The sequence below is a fragment of the Colletotrichum destructivum genome, chromosome 6 (genome assembly GCF_034447905.1).
Source record: "Colletotrichum destructivum chromosome 6, complete sequence".
In the NCBI taxonomy this organism is placed as follows: domain Eukaryota; kingdom Fungi; phylum Ascomycota; class Sordariomycetes; order Glomerellales; family Glomerellaceae; genus Colletotrichum; species Colletotrichum destructivum.
This window is the reverse complement of record NC_085901.1, coordinates 234,545-252,186: the sequence shown is the minus strand read 5'-3', so window position 1 is coordinate 252,186 and position 17,642 is coordinate 234,545. Positions and strand designations below refer to the sequence as shown.

The 17,642-nt window shown below is 49.5% G+C and overlaps 7 protein-coding genes across 7 annotated transcripts; 3 read left to right on the top strand and 4 right to left on the bottom strand.

Annotated features, from left to right (window-relative positions):
- Nucleotides 1–504: 504 nt before the first annotated feature.
- Nucleotides 505–1,130, top strand: CDEST_09253 (uncharacterized protein; the record flags this gene model as incomplete). The annotated part of the gene is made up of 2 exons (XM_062925412.1): nt 505–708; nt 759–1,130. 2 exons carry the CDS (start codon nt 505–507, stop codon nt 1,128–1,130), a joined length of 576 nt encoding a protein of 191 aa, XP_062781463.1.
- Nucleotides 1,131–1,245: 115 nt separating this feature from the next.
- On the bottom strand, nt 1,246–3,447 carry CDEST_09252 (uncharacterized protein). The gene is made up of 3 exons (XM_062925411.1): nt 3,237–3,447; nt 2,391–3,166; nt 1,246–2,337 (listed from the first exon to the last, which is right to left on the bottom strand). Exons 1-3 carry the CDS (start codon nt 3,362–3,364, stop codon nt 1,904–1,906), a joined length of 1,338 nt encoding a protein of 445 aa, XP_062781462.1. The 5' UTR covers nt 3,365–3,447; the 3' UTR covers nt 1,246–1,903.
- A 610-nt stretch (nt 3,448–4,057) lies between these two features.
- On the bottom strand, nt 4,058–5,677 carry CDEST_09251 (uncharacterized protein). The gene has a single exon (XM_062925410.1). The coding sequence runs from the start codon at nt 5,631–5,633 to the stop codon at nt 4,629–4,631; it is 1,005 nt and encodes a 334-aa protein (XP_062781461.1). The 5' UTR covers nt 5,634–5,677; the 3' UTR covers nt 4,058–4,628.
- Nucleotides 5,678–6,510: 833 nt separating this feature from the next.
- CDEST_09250 (uncharacterized protein) lies at nt 6,511–7,654 on the bottom strand. Its single transcript, XM_062925409.1, has 3 exons — nt 7,178–7,654; nt 6,824–7,120; nt 6,511–6,773 (listed from the first exon to the last, which is right to left on the bottom strand). Exons 1-3 carry the CDS (start codon nt 7,578–7,580, stop codon nt 6,574–6,576), a joined length of 900 nt encoding a protein of 299 aa, XP_062781460.1. The 5' UTR covers nt 7,581–7,654; the 3' UTR covers nt 6,511–6,573.
- A 436-nt stretch (nt 7,655–8,090) lies between these two features.
- On the top strand, nt 8,091–10,394 carry CDEST_09249 (uncharacterized protein). The gene is made up of 4 exons (XM_062925408.1): nt 8,091–8,455; nt 8,502–9,193; nt 9,251–9,607; nt 9,666–10,394. Exons 1-4 carry the CDS (start codon nt 8,380–8,382, stop codon nt 10,281–10,283), a joined length of 1,743 nt encoding a protein of 580 aa, XP_062781459.1. The 5' UTR covers nt 8,091–8,379; the 3' UTR covers nt 10,284–10,394.
- A 4,185-nt stretch (nt 10,395–14,579) lies between these two features.
- On the bottom strand, nt 14,580–16,610 carry CDEST_09248 (Putative AAA+ ATPase domain, ATPase, AAA-type, core). The gene is made up of 2 exons (XM_062925407.1): nt 15,994–16,610; nt 14,580–15,948 (listed from the first exon to the last, which is right to left on the bottom strand). Exons 1-2 carry the CDS (start codon nt 16,196–16,198, stop codon nt 14,699–14,701), a joined length of 1,455 nt encoding a protein of 484 aa, XP_062781458.1. The 5' UTR covers nt 16,199–16,610; the 3' UTR covers nt 14,580–14,698.
- A 186-nt stretch (nt 16,611–16,796) lies between these two features.
- CDEST_09247 (uncharacterized protein) lies at nt 16,797–17,560 on the top strand. The gene is made up of 3 exons (XM_062925406.1): nt 16,797–16,871; nt 16,924–17,144; nt 17,193–17,560. Exons 2-3 carry the CDS (start codon nt 17,082–17,084, stop codon nt 17,475–17,477), a joined length of 348 nt encoding a protein of 115 aa, XP_062781457.1. The 5' UTR covers nt 16,797–16,871; nt 16,924–17,081; the 3' UTR covers nt 17,478–17,560.
- Nucleotides 17,561–17,642: the final 82 nt, after the last annotated feature.

The following is a 17,642-nucleotide window of genomic DNA, read 5'->3' as shown; positions in this document are numbered from 1 at the left end:
GCTCAAGAAATGCAGACGCTTCGTGCAGAATATGTGGAGCGCCTATTCCTCGGCACCAAAGGTCCACAGAAGTTTCGAGAACAAGTTTGTGGGGCCAAAAAGCGAATGGGACACGGGCCAAGAAGGTTTACCCAACCTAACGCAGTGTGCCGAATCTGCTTACTTTGAAGCTGACAACGGGCGACGGTACGGGCTGCTCAGAGTCCCAGGGACGCTACGGTACAGCATTACCGCAGACTTCGAAATGGATCAAGGCCATTTTTGCTTCTCTGTCTTCGGTTTCTGGCTCCGACCAGAGAGTGGTCAAAAATGACGACTACCACGGCGTACTCCAGCGACAAACAAAGACGGGTTATGCATTAGCCATTGTGAGGCCCAGCACACTCATGGTGCGAAGATTATTATACCATTTTCAGTTTGGTGCACACAAGATCTATAAGTACAGTACTAGCCATTAGACAATAACAACAATTGTGTCGTAGCGCAAGCTTCGAAGATCACAGGATGGCGTCTCTGAATCAGCGCCCGCTCGAGAAGCGAGACAGGACCAACGAGAATTTTAAGGCAGCAAAGAACTTGTTGTCGCGATGTGACCAAATTAGGCAGCGATATGGTGCAGACGTATACATTCAAGTCCGTCGGATGCATAAACACTACGAGTACACTTCCTTGAATGAGCCATCGTGGCCGAAGACCAAGACAGAGATGGTAAGTGCAATTGTGGAGCAACCGCTCAAGGCTAATAATAGTACCTTAAGGAAAGAACGTACCCTGTTCCTGTGACGAGAACGCCCCTAGACTTTGTCAGTCGCCGAAGCCAAGCCCCGACCAGCCACCCCTCTTCTCCAACTCGCAGACTAAGGGGGGCCGCCGCCGAGGAAAAGGACGCCCAGCATCGCGGTGATAATGGATCCTCAAAAGCAGACAGCCGCAAGGCCCCGGTCCATCGCGTAAATGCATACCATTCCGGCAACCCAATAGAGCTAGAGGGGAGATCAGAGGATGCCGCACGCTGCAGGGAGCTAGTCAAGAGTGACAGCTCGAAAAGGGCATGTGTAGTAAATCGTAGATTTGATTTGCCAGCCAGGAGCGGGGATCCGCTGTGGTGTACAGCTGGGTTGGAAGTGTGAGTGGGCCTTTAGGTTGCAAACAAACAAGCAAACAAGCAAACAAGGATTGGCATTCTGGACGCTGCCTGCTCCCTTTCGACATTTCCTTGCAATGACATCATGCTGCAACACCCATGTGAATCTTGCGCAGGCAGGTGCAAGTATCTATATTAACCCGTAGCCCCTCTGCGCTTCCTCTCTTATCCTCAGCAATTTGCTCAAGACCATTGATGGCGGCTAACGAAGACGCACCTGCTCAGGGCGCGTTGCAGCAGGCAGAGAGAGGCCGACCACACAGCGACTGCTCAACCAACTAACCTACAAGAAGCTGCAGGACATGTGCGTCTATCCAGAGTGCGATTCACATCATTATCGTTAAAGACTCTTTGTTTTGCATTCAATTCACATCCATTATTGCTAGGTATAAGATTTCAAAGTTACCATGGCACAGCATCATCACCCTCACTACTCGCAGATGATGGCAGCGGCGACGCTGCACTCCACATCGGGATTGAGCTCTCGCAGGTTTCACAGGACCCGACAGCCGGGCCACTCGCTGCAGGCTAGAGAGGTCAGAGAAGATTGTGGCAACTTTCCAGTGAAAGAGGGTTTACACACGAATGGTCCGGTGGCCTTTTGACAAACTGTGCTTCGGACATCCTGTCGCCCAACTTACCCCGCAAGAAAAACGAAGTCACCATCTCTGTTCATCAAGATCACACAGGCCTAAAGAGTAAATTCCGCTATCGATCTACTCGACAATCAAGTGGGAATGTGGCAGTCCATGTCCCAACCTAAACATTATCCTTCTTGTCTTCGATCTTGGGGCTTCGTTTCTGAGTCAGCGTCTGGATCTCCGAGTGCTTGAATCCTTCCATAGCCGCATTGGGTTGAGTTTTCAAGAGAGTCGATATGATTATCTTGAGATTACATGAATCCGGATTATCTGGATAATCCATATAGTAGGAATCTCTGCGGTGATTCCAATGAGGGCAGTGGAAACTATTCACCATCTTCTCGGTGTCGAGAATAGAGTACCCTGTGTATGGCTCCTTCGGGACTGGATTCAACAACTTGTGCCTATCCATCTCCTTGGTCAAGGCCCCGAGGAGCATGCTGGAACATTCAAAGCTGCATCCAGACGACCCCTTACGGAAAGCCTCCAAGAGAGTCTGAAGAGTCTTGAATATGAAATCGACTGCCTCTTGTCTCTGCCAGTCGATCAGGTCTGTTCGCGGTCAGTTTGTTTCTGCTGAGAGTGCACTGAACAAAATAACACACCAGTTACGATCGAAGGAATCGGAAGCTCCAAGGTCGGCACCGGCTCCGTGCTTTGGATGACCGCTATCTTGGTCATTAGGGAGAAGACGTCGTCTTGTTGAAAAACGTGTGAAATGAGGAGCCACAGGACCATGTCTCGGCCGTATTGGGTGGGAAGCTTGTTCTTGAGCGCACCGATCCAGATGTTTGCAAAAACTTCAACAACCTCGGGAGAGTCGTAATAGTCGACAAGAACAGCAATCTTTGCCAGCATCTCAAGACCAATATGACGTGGAACACTTCTCGTTTGCCCGTGAAAGACGCGCATCAATATTAGAAGTGCATCAGGGTCCCAGTCCGACGCGTTGATGGGGTAATAGCCGTCGATGTTTTTCACGGAGCCTTCCATCCAAGGACCTCCAAACTCGGCTGCAAATTTGGTTGATGCTAGCATAAGATGCCGCGACGAAATGAGATATTTGATCTCGGGCTCTTGTTCTGACTCTGCGGGCTCTTCCTCTGGGTCTGCGGGCGGGTCTGGGGGCGGCGGGCCGGGCGGTTCAGCTTCTGATAGCTGCTGCGACTCATTCTGGGACCAGGACAGGGCATCCGTCGAGGTCGAGCCCGATGCCATGGTGATGCAGAGCGATGAATCACGGCCCCCTGGTTTCTTCTTCATCTTCTTCCCCTTCTTCATTTTCTTCGTCGAGATGCTGTGGGTTGCAAATTCCGATCCGTCTAGATCATCCGTCGGCGGTGGAGGGTCGAAGGACTCCGAGACAGCCTGTTCCCAGCCTCTGTAGGAAGTCAGATTAACTTTGCCTAGGGCATCCTGGTAGCGTTGCAGGAGAAGAAGAATTTTCTTACATCCGCTTTGACGCAAGAGATTCGGTTCCCTTGTCTACATTCCAAACCGCAAACGGCGCGTTTGGGCTGCGGAGGATGAGCAACACGTCTCCGTTGGGGTCGATTGTGTGGAAGACCTCGTCGGCCATGGCTGTGGTAACTTGCAAGCCGGACAAAATATGAAACGGGCTGGCTTGCTGCGAAAGACTCTGTTAAATTTACAGAAGGACCCGGGGGTTTTATCCTACTCCCTTTCCACTCTTGTCTGCTGCGTTACTGCATCCCATCTGCTTCCACTGATGTGTCTGTGCTGCGGGCACACAAAAGCAAGCTTACAAGTGGGTGTGGAGCTGTTGGCCTCCGGCAGGAAGAGTGGCTAATCACTTGCAATCATCATGCTGGGCACCTCCAACCCCGACGGTACGAACCAATCCTGGATGCAGTTTGTTTCGACAGTCCCAACGCGTTGCATTTACCAGCCAACAGAACATCAGTTGCCGCCAGGTTGGTTTGAAGAGCGGCAATTCGCCGTCAATGATTCGTGTCTTTTCTTTTTGCTTGGGTTGGACATGCACCGTGTGCAGGAACACTGGCTTTGATATCTTTGTGCACAATCGAGCGCAGCTCGGTTAAAATGCAAAGTCACTGTTGTTACTCGAAGGAGACGGCGCATATCAGCCTCCTCAGGTGAAGTTGAAGGCAGGGATGCGAGCTTACCAGGCTCAACATCAAAAATTGTGTGTGTGCCTTAGGCATTTCACCACAAGCTTCTCTACTTACCAATAATTTATACCTCCGCTGAGTTTCCCCCCACTGCATTCCGTACCTTGTTCTCCCGCGTCTCACGCAAAGTTTCATCGGCACCAAACAACAGGCCAATCTATCACTTCAACAGCATGTCAAGGCGGAACCAGTTACACCGTTGGAGGTGGGGACTTCAAGGTAAGTAGTAAACATGATTGGCCACGTTGAAGACGCTTCCGCAGTCAATGGCCGCCCTTTCGTTCACGAAAAGTCTCATAACTTATCAGTTCTGATTCTCAAAGACAAAGGTCAGGAAGCAAATCGTTCTATTTGTGCATGTCTGTCTATCTCGACCATTTTTATCAGGCAGAGATATGTACTGATGGCGAAACACTAAAAATGAGAAAAAAGACAAGAATGTTGCTTGGGGGTAACAAGCCCTGTGCTGTGTACAATCAAGGATGCCGAGGGTTGAATCCTGCCCCAATTTACGAAGGCCACGCCATGTTGAATCTAAGGGAAATCAAGGAAAGAATAGGAAATTCAATTGAGCCAGGCTCCTGTAATGTTGAATAACAAGGACCTTGGCTCTATCCATTCCACCATCACCCGTTGCCTAGTCCATGTGTCCCTTTCAATCTGTGCCGCAGAACCAGCATCCGTGAATGATCATTGTGGCCAGTTGTAAGCTCTGAAGTCCGTGTTGGCCTGGTTGCTGTGCCACTGAAAACACTCACGGTTGACCTCATCGTATGCTCGTACCCAATCTTCCGCAAGGGTTCTGAATGGTCTCCCTTGATGTGTGAAGGAAATGTAGGTCCCTTTCTTCCCTACTTCGACACGCAGTGTTACCACCTGGTAGGAGGTGGAGCTGCTAGAAGCTTGCACAGGCGGCTGTTCCTGGTTCCCAGAGCTTTGACCGGAGTCGTCGGGATCGGATTCTTCGTCATAAGCTTGTGCTTCGGACATCGTGTGGGCAGGCTCCGCTACTTGTGGTACAGATGCCGCATTGAACATGTTGTGTAGTTCGGCCATTTCGTCCTGAAGCTTGTCCTCCAGCAACTTCTGCATGGCTAGGTGTCTCTCGTCCCACACAGGTCCCGCCGTCAGGTGAAATTGGAATTCGAAATTGCCGAGTCCGAGTTCTGGCTCGTTTTTGACAAGACTTCCGAGTCGATGCCACTGGTGCTGTCCAAATGAAGTACGAATGTCGATATACTGGCTCGGATCCCCTCGTGTATTCTCGCCGAAAAGTGGTTCAAGAATGCGTCTTGGATTCTGGATAATCCAAGTCCGGAACATCGTTCCTCTGGTCGTGTGGCAGTACAGTGCGTTTGTGCCATCCTGATCCATGGCTAGCAATGATTTTTCCTCGACGTCTTTTTCTGCTCTGACGATGCTTCCCCTGCTGACCCCCACCCTCTTGTCTTCCCCTGCCATCACTTTCCTCACCCGACCAGAAGGTGACATTTCTGAGACGACTCTGTCCAACTTCAGGTTTCCATCATCTGGGCTGTATTCCCGATTGACTAGGAAACCCCTATGAGTTGGAAACATTTGCTGACACTCGAATTCCCAGTATGCGTTCGTGTTGGATTCGACATCATGTGTATAGACCTTGAGGTAGAGCTCCCTCCGCCACATCGATGCGTAATCTACTGAAGGTGTCGCCATTTTGAAGTGCAACAAATCGGTGTAAAGTAAAGATGAACGTAGAGATGATTTCAAAAACTTAATCTCTTGAATGTTACTATAGCAGTTAATTTATATACAGCTTCTGGTTCCTCTTTCCCCTTTCCCTTTCCCTTTCCCTTTCCCTTTCCCTTTCCCTTTCCCTTTCCCTTTCCCTTTCCCTTTCCCTTTCCCTTTCCCTTTCCCTTTCCCTTTCCCTTTCCCTTTCCCTTTCCCTTTCCCTTTCCCTTTCCCTTTCCCTTTCCCTTTCCACTCAGTTTCACCCTCTGAAACAATGACGAACATTTGATGCCTAACGCTATTAGGCTTTTAGGTCACGAATGTAAGTCACACATGCGTCGGGCACAATGACAGTAGGTATTTTTTGGCCTAACCTCGGAAACGAAATGCTTTAGGTCGTTTGAAATTTCTGCAAGCTCCTCATTTTCAGCATCAATCATTATACACTGACGAACAACGTCACCTCCCTTCTTTGAGAAGGACCACTGTTCATCGGCACCGCCTGCCAAGCTGTACAGAGCGACGTTCCTGCAGTATGAGTCGCGAAATTCGCATTGATGCTGGTACCTCGATTGAGAGCGTTGCCGCGATATGCGAGAAAGAGGTGTGTATCAAAGTTCGACGGTTTCTTGCTGCCTACTTATCACTATCAGGTTGGTTACCCTTGTAGCCCTCCTACATGGGGCGATTACACAAATCAAGATATCGACACGACTGGAGAAGATTTCGTTGCAATCGTGGTGGACGTAGCTTCCTCCAACGGGCAAATACGTAGTTTTAATGCAGACGGGCAAGAAGTAAGGATGATTGTAGCGAAAAGCACGGCGAAAGACACGACACACGCAATCATTCTACTTCCAGAAAAAGAGCTTCAACATACCTGCTTTGGAAAGTGCAAGATTGGGATTATTCGAAGAGCAGATTAGGATGGATCAGAGATAGTATACATGATGTTTGGCCGCTTGGTGATAAGATCTCTAGCAATGCCGGCAGAAATCCTCATAGTTACAAAAGGGGCTGCATTACTGAACGGCATAGTCAAAATAATGTCTATATCACCGTTCGCAATGATTTTTACGCCGTCCATTGGTGTCAGCTTGTACACAAGCCCACCCATAGGTCCTACAGAATGTTACAAACTGACATCCTGTACGGGGTTGATTATGACACACCTTCTACGGGTGGATGTAAGAAACCGTTGTTCACCCCCGATGTGCTAGCGTCGTCGTCGTCATAGTTCGCGTTCGGAAAAGCTTCGTCATGGCTTCGCTTGCGGTGGCCGGTCGCAGAGTGCTCAATAGGATAGGCGAGGGCACTTGAGCTACTGCTATCCTTGCCTATGCCTATATTACAATGCGATTGCTGGAACCCAACACCTTCATTGTGGCTTTGTTCGTAGGTTGTTGCGCGGGTTGTTCGGTGGTTTGGTTCGTGGGTTGGCTCGTGGTTCAGGCTAGAAGTGTCATCATCTGCATGATAGCTTAGCTTAGTCGTCAAATAATACGAAGAGAGAACAAACGACTTACTTCGTGGTGGGAGGTTCCTAATTTTGTTGTGATATTCAGTCTTGAGCTGTGTGATGAAGCTGGTAAACTCCGCAGGGACAGTAACCTCATTCCACCATGCGCGGAACAAACTGATAAAAGATGGGGCGTCTGACTTTTCCAGGGCAGATGGGGCCAAACCGAAAACGCACAAGAAGAAGGCTTCATAGCCATGCGTTTTATAGATATCTAGCAATATCGTGCGCTTTTTGTTGTATCTCGAGCTGCTAACAGTGTTTTGGAAAGTGGTCTTTCTCTCTAACACATCGAGGTTCTTTTGAAGAAATCCTTCTTGTTTGTGGTTGAGCTGAAACTTGTCGAAATCGCTGAACTGTTGCTTCAATGAATCGAGTAGATTAGCCGAAGTAATTTTGCTAGAGGCCATTGCGTTCTTCAAAGGTATGCAGGGAAGGGACGAGGGAAAGGAAGGGAAAGGAAGGGAAAGGAAGGGAAAGGAAGGGAAAGGAAGGGAAAGGAAGGGAAAGGAAGGGAAAGGAAGGGAAAGGAAGGGAAAGGAAGGGAAAGGAAGGGAAAGGAAGGGAAAGGAAGGGAAAGGAAGGGAAAGGAAGGGAAAGGAAGGGAAAGGAAGGGAAAGGAAGGGAAAGGAAGGGAAAGGAAGGGAAAGGAAGGGAAAGGAAGGGAAAGGGAAACCTGAGAAAGGACCACGGAAAAGGCAGGAGCTAATTTAGGATGGGTGGTGGTAAAGCATCCGATGACGCAGACCCATGACACTGCTGGCGGGGGAGGGACATCCTCTCGGGGTTTGGGAGTGTGTAATCACAGCATTGGCGCTGGGGGTGGGGTAAGGTGCCATCTAGCCAATAGACTAATAGAAAGTTGGACAGCCTGCACTCTCCCTTTCTGCCTAAGGTTTTCTATACCGTTATGTCATCATCCGGCATAACATAGGTGCTGTCTGCATGGTGCTTGTTGGCCAGATATACCCCTTCTTTCCTTTGGACATTGACAAAAGTAGGGATGGGTGGATTGAGTATTGGGAATTAGGTATGTGGCGGGCGCCACTCGAATGTATGTCTTGTGTACTCAGATGCATATATCCGATCGGGCCGGACGAAACCCCGAGACATTCATGGCGCTAAGTTGTTGAGATTTCACTTGGTTCAAGGACGGAAGCCTCTCGCCTTCTGCAACCAGACAAGACTCACAACACACTCAAGATCACGATGAAGTACTTCTGTGTATCACAACATTGCGGCCTCTGCCGGTTTCGACTCAACCTTGGGGATATCATTGTCGCTGGTAAGTTGAATCCAAGGTTCTGCATGCCATTTCTGACTTTCTTTAGTGCGGAGAGACGGTACCGAGCGATCTCAACCTTACCCCTACAGTATCAGAGGCTTTGCCGACGGCTCTCTAGACGTTGAATATGTCCAGTGTCATGGGAAATGTCACCATGATGAGGAGAGGGTTGGCTGTCACCTTGACTGCAGCGATATCGTATCTCCTGAAACATTCCTGAAGATTTATGAAGCGACTGCACCTGACTTCGAACCATCAGCCATTGCGAACAAGCAACGTCTTCGCTGGCTGCGGTCCTGGCTCGCTTCAATTCTCGGAACGGCAACCCACTACCGTCTACCTCCCGAAATCTATAGCGACATCGCAGCCTGGACCTTCGAGCATCAAATTGAGCGCTGTTTGGCCGTTTGGTATGCAGACGAAAGGCGTGCTGAGATGAGGAAAGTGTCACGTGTCGCAATGTCAAAGAAGATATATGTTCGAACCGTCGACTTTGAGGGCGTTCAATACATTGCGCGATTGACGAACACAGCTGCCGACGGCCTGGACGTTATGGTGTTTGATCCAACATCGCGGACGCCATCCGACAGGCTATACGTTGCCAGTGATCATCTTGGCATTCGGCAATTGTTGTTTGCTAGTTCCTTATTCGATTACGCGATCAAACAAGAACCAGATGTATGGTGGAAAACGGTCTCGCTGGACTGCCTTGGCGGTTTTATCCGAGCCCAAGGTGATGTGAGTACATACTTAGGATATAGTGATTCTCCAACAGTTACTTACTTGCGAGGCTAGGGTTTGAAGTTGCGCAAGATTGCAGGCGAAAGCATACAATTACCAAAGGTCGCGTGGGGTCTTCCACAACCTTCATATAAGCCCATTCGGCTTGAGAAGACTTGCAGCGCTGAACCGACCTTTCGTATGTCGGTATTACCATGCAACGATTCTCAGACTACGGCTTACTCACTGTGCTGGAATCAAAGTATTTTGTTACTGCACGCACACACTGTAGGTGAAGAACTCGAATTTTATAAAAGTCTGAGAACCATGGACGAATCTGCTCTATGGTTCTACATGCCACTTCATGCAGGTGAAGTATTGACGGAGATCTGGAAGTGTGATGGTTCTTTGGGTAGTGCAATTGCCTTACTGGTACGTCCTGTCCTGTGACGATGGCATAGCAAAACAAGAAACCACTAACATTACGGAGCTGGTCACGAGTCGGGGACGCTCGAGCTTTCTAGGAGTGCAGCCACAACGAGGTTGGAGCCGTTCTAAATGGACTCTCCTTGACCTGCCTAGTAAGACTCCCAGTCGTATATACATGATGAGGACGACATTTGGCGTGCCACTGTTGGGCTTTGAGTCACCCCGACCTGATCGTCAGAATCGGACGCCGAAGGTTGAGTGGCCAACCTCGCCTTATCCGAGGTGTCGCCGTCACGAAAACTTTGCCTGGAGCAGAGCGAACCTCATTGACGTCGTAGAGATAATCCCATGTCGGCACCGGCGCCAAGGAATGAAGATTACCAGTGGGCTTTTGCTTCGTTATGATGGCGGGCACCAAGCATGTGTCGGACAAGTCAGACTCGACCAATTGGAAATTCCTCTCGGCGTTGATCCTGCTTTGAAGCTCTGGCTAGGGTTTTCTCTGACGCATGATGGCCCTTGCGTGTCCAACATTAAGCTGTCACGAGAAATACCAACGCTTCCGGTTTGTGAGAATTGGTTTCAGGTGGACTGGTGCAATGATCTTGAATGGTGGTATTCTGACAGGCAATGTCAATTGTCCCAACAAGGACGCATGAGCCCTGCAACAATTGCATAGATTCAGAGGAGAGTTAATTACAGTAAGGCAGTGATCGGTATGTTGGATAAAACTTGGATAACGTAGGTAACTTGGATAATTAGTACTTGTTGCTTAGTAATTCCTGCCAAGTGGAAGCATAATTGCATGAAGTATCGCTGTGATCCCTGATGTTGAGGATGTTACTCACCGCCTGCCCTGTAGATAATAGGGTTCATTTCCCCTCACTTTTGACGTTGTTATTGATTGCTTCTTCCTCTTGCTAACGTCGTTATCGCGAAACTGCAATGGCGAATTGGCAAAGCGAAGAAGGACTCTCCATTAACAAAGAGGGCACTATCATTGTTGTTGCTGACGAAGACGATAGCAGCAGCGACAGCAGCAGCGACAGCGGAAGCGACAGCGGCAGCGGCAGCAAGAGAAAGCACCCACCACGGCGGTCATCAAGGCAACCAGCAAAGCGAAGGCGGTGGTTTGATGATCTCGATGATGATGAAGAAGTTGGTGAGGCAGTCAACCAAGGCAGCATTCTGCCTTCCTACGAAGAACAGACTCAGCAGTCTATCAGGAATGTTAGCCAAGCACGAAAACGGTCTCGTACGCCATGGAACTCAGACCTAACTCATCGCTTCATGGAGGAGCTCGTCATCCTTTATCGGGACAAGAAACTCAACACCACCAAGGCTGCCACGAGAAGGCCAATTTTCATCGAGCTTGCAACGCAAATAAACGACGAGGCCTGGTTCGCCAACAGCGTAACTGCTATACAGTTAGCTAATAAGTATGACGTTGAGAGAAAGAGGTACGATAACTGGGCCTCTGTTGCCTATAGGTCAGGCAATACGTACGATGAAGATGACGGCAGAGTCTTTTGCAGTGATGAGGCAAAAGAGAGCTTTCTCAGCGACCACCCACGGCAAGAGTGGGTTTTCGAGAAAGGGATAGGACCGCCAGCTCCATACCAAGAGATATGGAGTACCACTGTTGGCAAGGGCAACAATATCCAGTCTATTGACGAGGTCAGCCGTGAGGTCGACTCTGGGGGCAACAGTAGTGACCAAGAGAACGTTGACGATGTCGAAGAAGACGACCTTAATCCAGGTACACGGGATCTACAGCCAAGTCAGTCTCCTTTTTCATCGCCTCAGTCCCTAACGTCATGTCTTCACTCAACTCCTACTCCTCAACGTTGCCAATTCATACCTATCGGCAACAACCCACGGAGGAAGAAAACATTTACTGCTGCCGAGGCCAACGCGTACGTTGGCCAGTCGATACAGGACCTTGGCAACAAGTTCTCCAGCAGTAAAAGAGAGGTGTTAGCAATGAAGTTAAAGGAGAAACAGAGGGTGAGAGAGCAGCCGTCACGTGAAGAAGTTGAGGCGAATAAAGCGATGGAGGACCTTGCGAGGTTTCAAAGTGACCTTAACTATGAGGTTTATCTGGTTGTTTCAAATAGGTTGATAACGAAGGAGAAGAAGTTGGTAGTATCGCGAGCAAGGTATTGGAACTTACTACCAAGTGACGAGTTAAAGAAGGCGTATTGTATGGAAGTATATAAGCAAGAGAAAAGTCGATAGGTCAGTCAGTTGTAATGAACAGTTATAATTATTCCTATCTACCTCTGCGCGCCTACTGCCTGCCACTGTTGCCACATTACCGTTGCTGTCTGCTGCCGAATATCGTCCATACCTCGCCCCATACACCACTTATCAGCCCTTTCGCCTGCTTGAAATACATCAATATCCTTATCTTCGGTGTCTTCAACAACCTTCTCTTCAAGATGATAAAGCAAAAAGTTGTGGAGGCCTGTTACTGCGTATATGATCTTGACTTGCGAGTCAAGGCAATACTCTGGAGCTGCTTGGCGAATAATCTTCCACTTCCGCTTAAGGCGACCAAAGACCTGCTCAACGATGACTCGAAGGCGACTATGACGGAGGTTGTATAGCTCTTGGGCTGTTGCTGGCGGTCTCTCTGCGTCCCTCCATTCCTGCAAATGATAACGAGTTTTGTTATACGGAACAACAAGGCCACTTCGTCCACCAAACCCTGCGTCAGCTAAGAAATATCGGCCTTCTGGGACTCGAAACCCTCGACTATACGCAAAATTGACCAGGCTGGCATCGTGGACAGATCCTTCAGCCCCAGCAAGCACATACGAGAACCCTCCATCGAACCGGACTGCAGCAAAGACATTCTGGGCCACGGTACCCTTCCGACTTCGCCACGTTGCCTGATTGTTTTCGGAGATATACGCATTAATAAGAGTGCCGTCAACTGCGCCAACACAGCCAGTAAAGTATTTGCCTAGCTTCTTGTTGTTCTCGATCTCTGGCGAAAGCTCTGCTTCTCCAGCTGGTATTACGTATGCCTTGTGGAGTTTAACAAGGTATGGCAATACCTCATTCCACACCATACACACTGTTGACTGACTGATCCGGAAGAAATGACTAGCGTTCCGTTGTGCGCTGCCAGTTGCCAATATAAACAGACTAATAAGCACTTTCTGCTCAATTAGAAGGTTCTTTGACGACTGTAGAGGCGTGTTATTCCTAAGCCACCTCATGAGTACTCGAAACTGCCGTTGACCCATACGAAAGAGGCTGAAGAAGCGACGATTTGAGCCGCGAAGGAGCTGCTGACAGAACCGCTGGGCTGCCTTTTTTCCACCCTTATTAATAACCTCCTTTTCTGCTGCAATTTGCCCATAGTTATATGGGCAGCGGCCGACTGCAACAGCGCCAGATACTGCGACTGTTGCGAATAGTTGCGTATTTTTCATGACAGTTGTGAGTTATTAGCGGTTGGATAACGTTATCCAAGTGCTAATGATGGTCCGGAGGACCATTAGGGATTTGTATGGGCAAAGAGGGGTTATGATCCCTTTCAGGGCGGCAGAATGTCAATCTTATCCAGGTACGGGGCAAATGTGGCATAACTTTGAGTTCATGCAGAGGCGAACCCAGGACATGGAAAATGGGCCTCAAAAAGGCCTAGCGCAGCATTTATTCAGTTTTAGGGTTCATTTCTTATCCAAGTTGCGTTATCCAACTGGCATTTGAAAGTTATCCAAGTTTCCGATCAGGCCCTAAACCTCCCATGGTTTGTTTGACCGAAATATCGCGGCAATGTGTTCCTTCCTGCTCGTATACAGGACTTCTCTAAGCTTGCAGTCTACTATGCCCCTGCCACGTTCACGAAAAGTCTCAATGGTCTTGTCCCTACTGCGGCAACGGCCTACAGAACAGATCTGGCACCGCCGAACCGAGGGTAGGCCCGGGATCCGGCTCGGGTCCGCTCTGGTTCGCGTGGTGCAATCCGGGGTCTACGACGAGGGTCGTGGAGATGCCGGATCTTTTGCCAATCCGCGTGGGGTCACGACGTGATTGGCTAATAAAAAAGGGAAGAAAAGACCCAGGGGTTTGGCTTCGACAGGTTTGGACTCATGGTTGGGAAGGAGTTCGCCGTCGCATCAGCCGAAAACGACACTCACTCATTAGTCGTGCCGGAAGCTGCCTCGGAAGGCGACATTGTGAGCGAGGTTATTAGCGAATTCTCCGCTGAACAACTGGCCGGCGCTGAAGCAAATATCAACGATTCGCCAGAGGCAGCAGCTCCACAGGAAAAGCCAAACCAAGCAGAGAGAACTCTCCGGCCACGGACACAGTCATCCTATTGAGAACCGTCCGGTGGAAAACCAAACTCGGATAAGCACGCTACTGCTATATCAGTTGCTACCCCAAGGATACCACAACGTTGCTGTCCGCCCGAAGTGCCATCAACGTTACTTGCAGCTCTTGACAACCCGTTGGCCTTCTCCGCAGACTTGGTGAGGGTATACTCGCCTAGCCTTAACCAACTTTGTCACCGGCATCTTCAGCTCTTCGCCAAGTCCGTACTGGCCTCGGGTTATCAGGCAGGTAATCCTGTCAATGCAACAAGCCCAAGGTATGTATATGTGAGGTATGTCGTAGAGGGGCATAATCGTCACGAGTGCAGTGCGACGATCCTGAAATGTGTGTTCCGTGCGGAGGACCGCACGAATCGTCCAGCAGAAACTGTTGCGGAGGGTTGTTAAGGGGATCCTATGAATAATAGGCTGCTCTGCGTAGATTGGTGCCTTTAGACACAGCGTCTAGCGCCTGGCTGATGTCACATTCAGTTAATTGGACAATTAGGCCCTGGAAAATGTGTATGGAAAAGGAGAAGCTATTCAGATGCGGATTGGACTCATTGGAGATTTTGTGACGGTTCGAATTGCGAGGTTAGTGTTGGTGATGAGTCCTTTCTGGGTGTTCCAAAATCAGGTACGCTGACAAAATGATTCAATTGCTTTCTCCGGGGCTTATGTGTACAGCGGTGAGTGGCAGATACAGTAATTACAAAACAAAACTATGAAGGAGTGTAGGTACTGTAAATGCATCGCTCCAACCTCAATCGCTGCGGACCCAGGAGTCACTCCGGCTCAGCGTTTCGTCCCCTCTGACTTGAGACACCCATCTCTTCGCGTCATTTAAGGCGCTTGATGGAGAACCCCTGTTTGCGAGGAGGAAAGAAAGGATGTCGGCCGGGCTAAACTCCTGTTCCGGTACCACGCCCGCAAACTCAATTGCCAACCGCTGAACCTCCTCGTTGTTGTTGGCTCGCTTCTCTGCATCCGGCAGCTCCTGTTCTGACTGTTCAAACACAGTGCAGAATAGCTTTGTGATCACACCAGTATCGGCAAGCTGGAACTCGATTTTCTTGTCGACGCGGCCGGGCCGTATCAGAGCGTCATCTAGATGCTCTATGTGGTTTGTCGTCATGATGAGAACACGCCCCTCCTGCGAAGCCACGCCGTCGAGGACGTTTAGGAGTCCAGACAATGAGAGAGCCCCTGGTGTCTTTGATGAACTTCGTAATACCTCTGACCGCGAGTCAGGCTCCTCCGTGTGGACATCCCGGGATTGTGTCGTGCCAACCGCGTCCACATCCTCGAGCAAGACGACACAACGCTGAGGAAGCTCGGTGAACAAGGCACTAAGCCGCCCATCGTTGATCCCGGCAAGGCTGAGAACATATATGTCCAGCCCAAAATAGCCAGCAATGGACATACTGAGGCTTGACTTTCCAGTTCCAGGGCACCCGTACAACAGGTAGCCCCTTCGGTACGGAATCCCCCGATTGGCATACCATGCTCGCGCTTCGGGATCAAGGAACGAGCGGATATCGCCGAGAAGCATATTTTTCAGTTCTTCATTCATGACCACGGTGTTGATCGGTCTGATGTCTCGGGTAATGGTCCTTTTCCAGCCGTTGTTGTGATGCTCGAAGATGGAAGTTTTGTCCTCGGAAAGTCTCAGATATTGTAGTCGACATTCGTCCATGAGTTGTCGTAGGATCTCCGAAGAACGGCCAATACAGGAGACTGTCATTGTTTTGCGCGGAAACAAGGCAGATTGGTTCTCCGTGTATTTTAAAGTGAGGAGACGCCCCTTATACCAGAAAGACAGACGTTTTCCCCAAGGAGTGAACCGTAGAGGCTTCTTACCCGTGACGTCAGAGTTGAGATGGACGAAGGCTTTTCCTCTGCTGTCGACACTAGCAAGTGAGGAAGGGGCATCCTTGGCGAACTTCTGGGCAGATACCCACGATTCAAGCATGTTATGGGCTTCGTCTGGATCGTGGACCTCGATTTTCGAAGCTACGGCATGTTAGAAATGCATCATACGATTGAAAGCTCACTTACTGAAGTAACTGTTTATCAATTCTTCCATGGTCCTGTATAGAAAATTGCCACAAACGATCATGAGCCCGCAAATGCACAAAAAGCTGGCGTAGCCATCCAGGTTTCCGTTAACAAGCTGATGGAGCGCCGCGATGATGCCGGTGAAGCCGGGGAAGAAGAGGTCCAAAATGGAGACATGGTGAGAAGGCAGAGGAGTTGATTGCATGGTGTAGGAGTCTTCAGTAGACTATGTCAGGCAATGTTGACCACGCCACTTGCAAGAGTTGGAGCGATTAATCTTCTGTGAGAAGAGGGAGAAAGACAAAGGTTTTAAACATTTGGAAGCGTGCCAGAACAGCCAATATGAATACCGATCATCTGTCCTCGGTCGTAAATGGACAACATCTTGCCTGTTGGCTGCTCTGCAACTTCAGTTGAGAAGTGAGTGTCTCGAGGATTTTGGGTAGTGTTACAAGGGTCCAATAATTGTTGTGCAAATGCACGAATAGATGAATGGACAGGTGAATGGATAATGGATAGATTACAGGATAGATCTGGTGCATTGTACTTGGTCGATACCCTGGAGGATGGTCCAAGAGAAATTTGAAACACTACGACAGGGAGTAGCCTGACTGAATGAATGAACCGATGAATTATTAATGAATACATGATGGATGCAGGAATGAACATGTCGGTGGAGGACGAGTTGGACCAATGGGGAAGGCTTGCAGGTGGGACTGGACTTGGGGGAAGTATTCGGGCCTATGTATATCCGTGATGCCACGTTAGGCTCTGAAGAATGATCAGGCGCGAGCCGCGGGGTGACCAACTTTATCCAAATCACCTGCTACCCAAGGAAATTTTGTTTGAACTTTTGCGCGCTGTCTAGGTGTCTTCAGGTAAGCCTTGTCGAATACTTTATAGCTTATCTAACCACTTGACTTGGTATAGGCTATTCTAATTCCCCTCTCTGACCACTACCGCAACCCAACGCAAGACCCGGCGCGAGACCCAACGCAAGACCCGGCGCGAGACCCGGCGGGAGATCCGGCGCGAGAACAAACGCGAAAGCAGCAACGAACCTACCTTACCCCTCAACGGTCGATGGAATGAAAAAGATTCGGACGAAGACTTCGTCAGACCAGAAGCTCGTCAAGAGGTGCGAGAAGGAAGTAGGGACACCCTAGAGCATACCGTGACAAACGCTTATTCGCGTGTAGACCGGACGGCGGTGTTCAGATCCTGAATGGCGGGACTTCAACGACCTGGCTCAATATATACCAGGTCCGAATACGGCTATTCTGCTTGTAGATATGCATCTCGAACCCGGGGATCGTAAAGCTGTGTACATCCACGACTCTAACGACGAGCAAGTGGATATGGTTGGCATGGAGTACAAGGGGTTTACCGTCATAATACCTTGGGAGGCTGGACTCAAATTTGTGTGTTATGGACCATGTAGGGTCGCTGAAATTGTGGCTACCGGAGACAGTTCTTCTACATGAGCCGTTTCTTACTCTGTGTTAAATACATTGCGGCCTTCCCCGAAATCGGGAACATGATAAAGGGAGAGACTCCGTTGATAACCGGCACCGTCAGTGTACCTTCACATTCCATGTCAAACTCAGGATGCGAAAGTGCATGTATGACGTCTTTCGCCGTCGCGCTGT

What these genes read in the sequence shown, in the direction of transcription:
- CDEST_09250 (XM_062925409.1), bottom strand. Translation starts at nt 7,580, where the DNA reads ATGGCCTCTAGCAAAATTACTTCGGCTAATCTACTCGATTCATTGAAG. An exon ending in TAGGAACCTCCCACCACGAA is followed by an intron (nt 7,121 to 7,177) that starts GTAAGTCGTTTG and finishes GCTATCATGCAG; the next exon opens with ATGATGACACTTCTAGCCTG. An exon ending in CTTACATCCACCCGTAGAAG is followed by an intron (nt 6,774 to 6,823) that starts GTGTGTCATAAT and finishes AACATTCTGTAG; the next exon opens with GACCTATGGGTGGGCTTGTG.
- CDEST_09247 (XM_062925406.1), top strand. Translation starts at nt 17,082, where the DNA reads ATGAAAAAGATTCGGACGAAGACTTCGTCAGACCAGAAGCTCGTCAAG. An exon ending in TCAAGAGGTGCGAGAAGGAA is followed by an intron (nt 17,145 to 17,192) that starts GTAGGGACACCC and finishes ATTCGCGTGTAG; the next exon opens with ACCGGACGGCGGTGTTCAGA.
- CDEST_09249 (XM_062925408.1), top strand. Translation starts at nt 8,380, where the DNA reads ATGAAGTACTTCTGTGTATCACAACATTGCGGCCTCTGCCGGTTTCGA. An exon ending in TTATCCGAGCCCAAGGTGAT is followed by an intron (nt 9,194 to 9,250) that starts GTGAGTACATAC and finishes TTGCGAGGCTAG; the next exon opens with GGTTTGAAGTTGCGCAAGAT. An exon ending in GTAGTGCAATTGCCTTACTG is followed by an intron (nt 9,608 to 9,665) that starts GTACGTCCTGTC and finishes AACATTACGGAG; the next exon opens with CTGGTCACGAGTCGGGGACG.
- CDEST_09252 (XM_062925411.1), bottom strand. Translation starts at nt 3,364, where the DNA reads ATGGCCGACGAGGTCTTCCACACAATCGACCCCAACGGAGACGTGTTG. An exon ending in TCTCTTGCGTCAAAGCGGAT is followed by an intron (nt 3,167 to 3,236) that starts GTAAGAAAATTC and finishes GACTTCCTACAG; the next exon opens with AGGCTGGGAACAGGCTGTCT. An exon ending in GATTCCTTCGATCGTAACTG is followed by an intron (nt 2,338 to 2,390) that starts GTGTGTTATTTT and finishes GACCGCGAACAG; the next exon opens with ACCTGATCGACTGGCAGAGA.
- CDEST_09251 (XM_062925410.1), bottom strand. Translation starts at nt 5,633, where the DNA reads ATGGCGACACCTTCAGTAGATTACGCATCGATGTGGCGGAGGGAGCTC.
- CDEST_09248 (XM_062925407.1), bottom strand. Translation starts at nt 16,198, where the DNA reads ATGCAATCAACTCCTCTGCCTTCTCACCATGTCTCCATTTTGGACCTC. An exon ending in ATTGATAAACAGTTACTTCA is followed by an intron (nt 15,949 to 15,993) that starts GTAAGTGAGCTT and finishes AACATGCCGTAG; the next exon opens with CTTCGAAAATCGAGGTCCAC.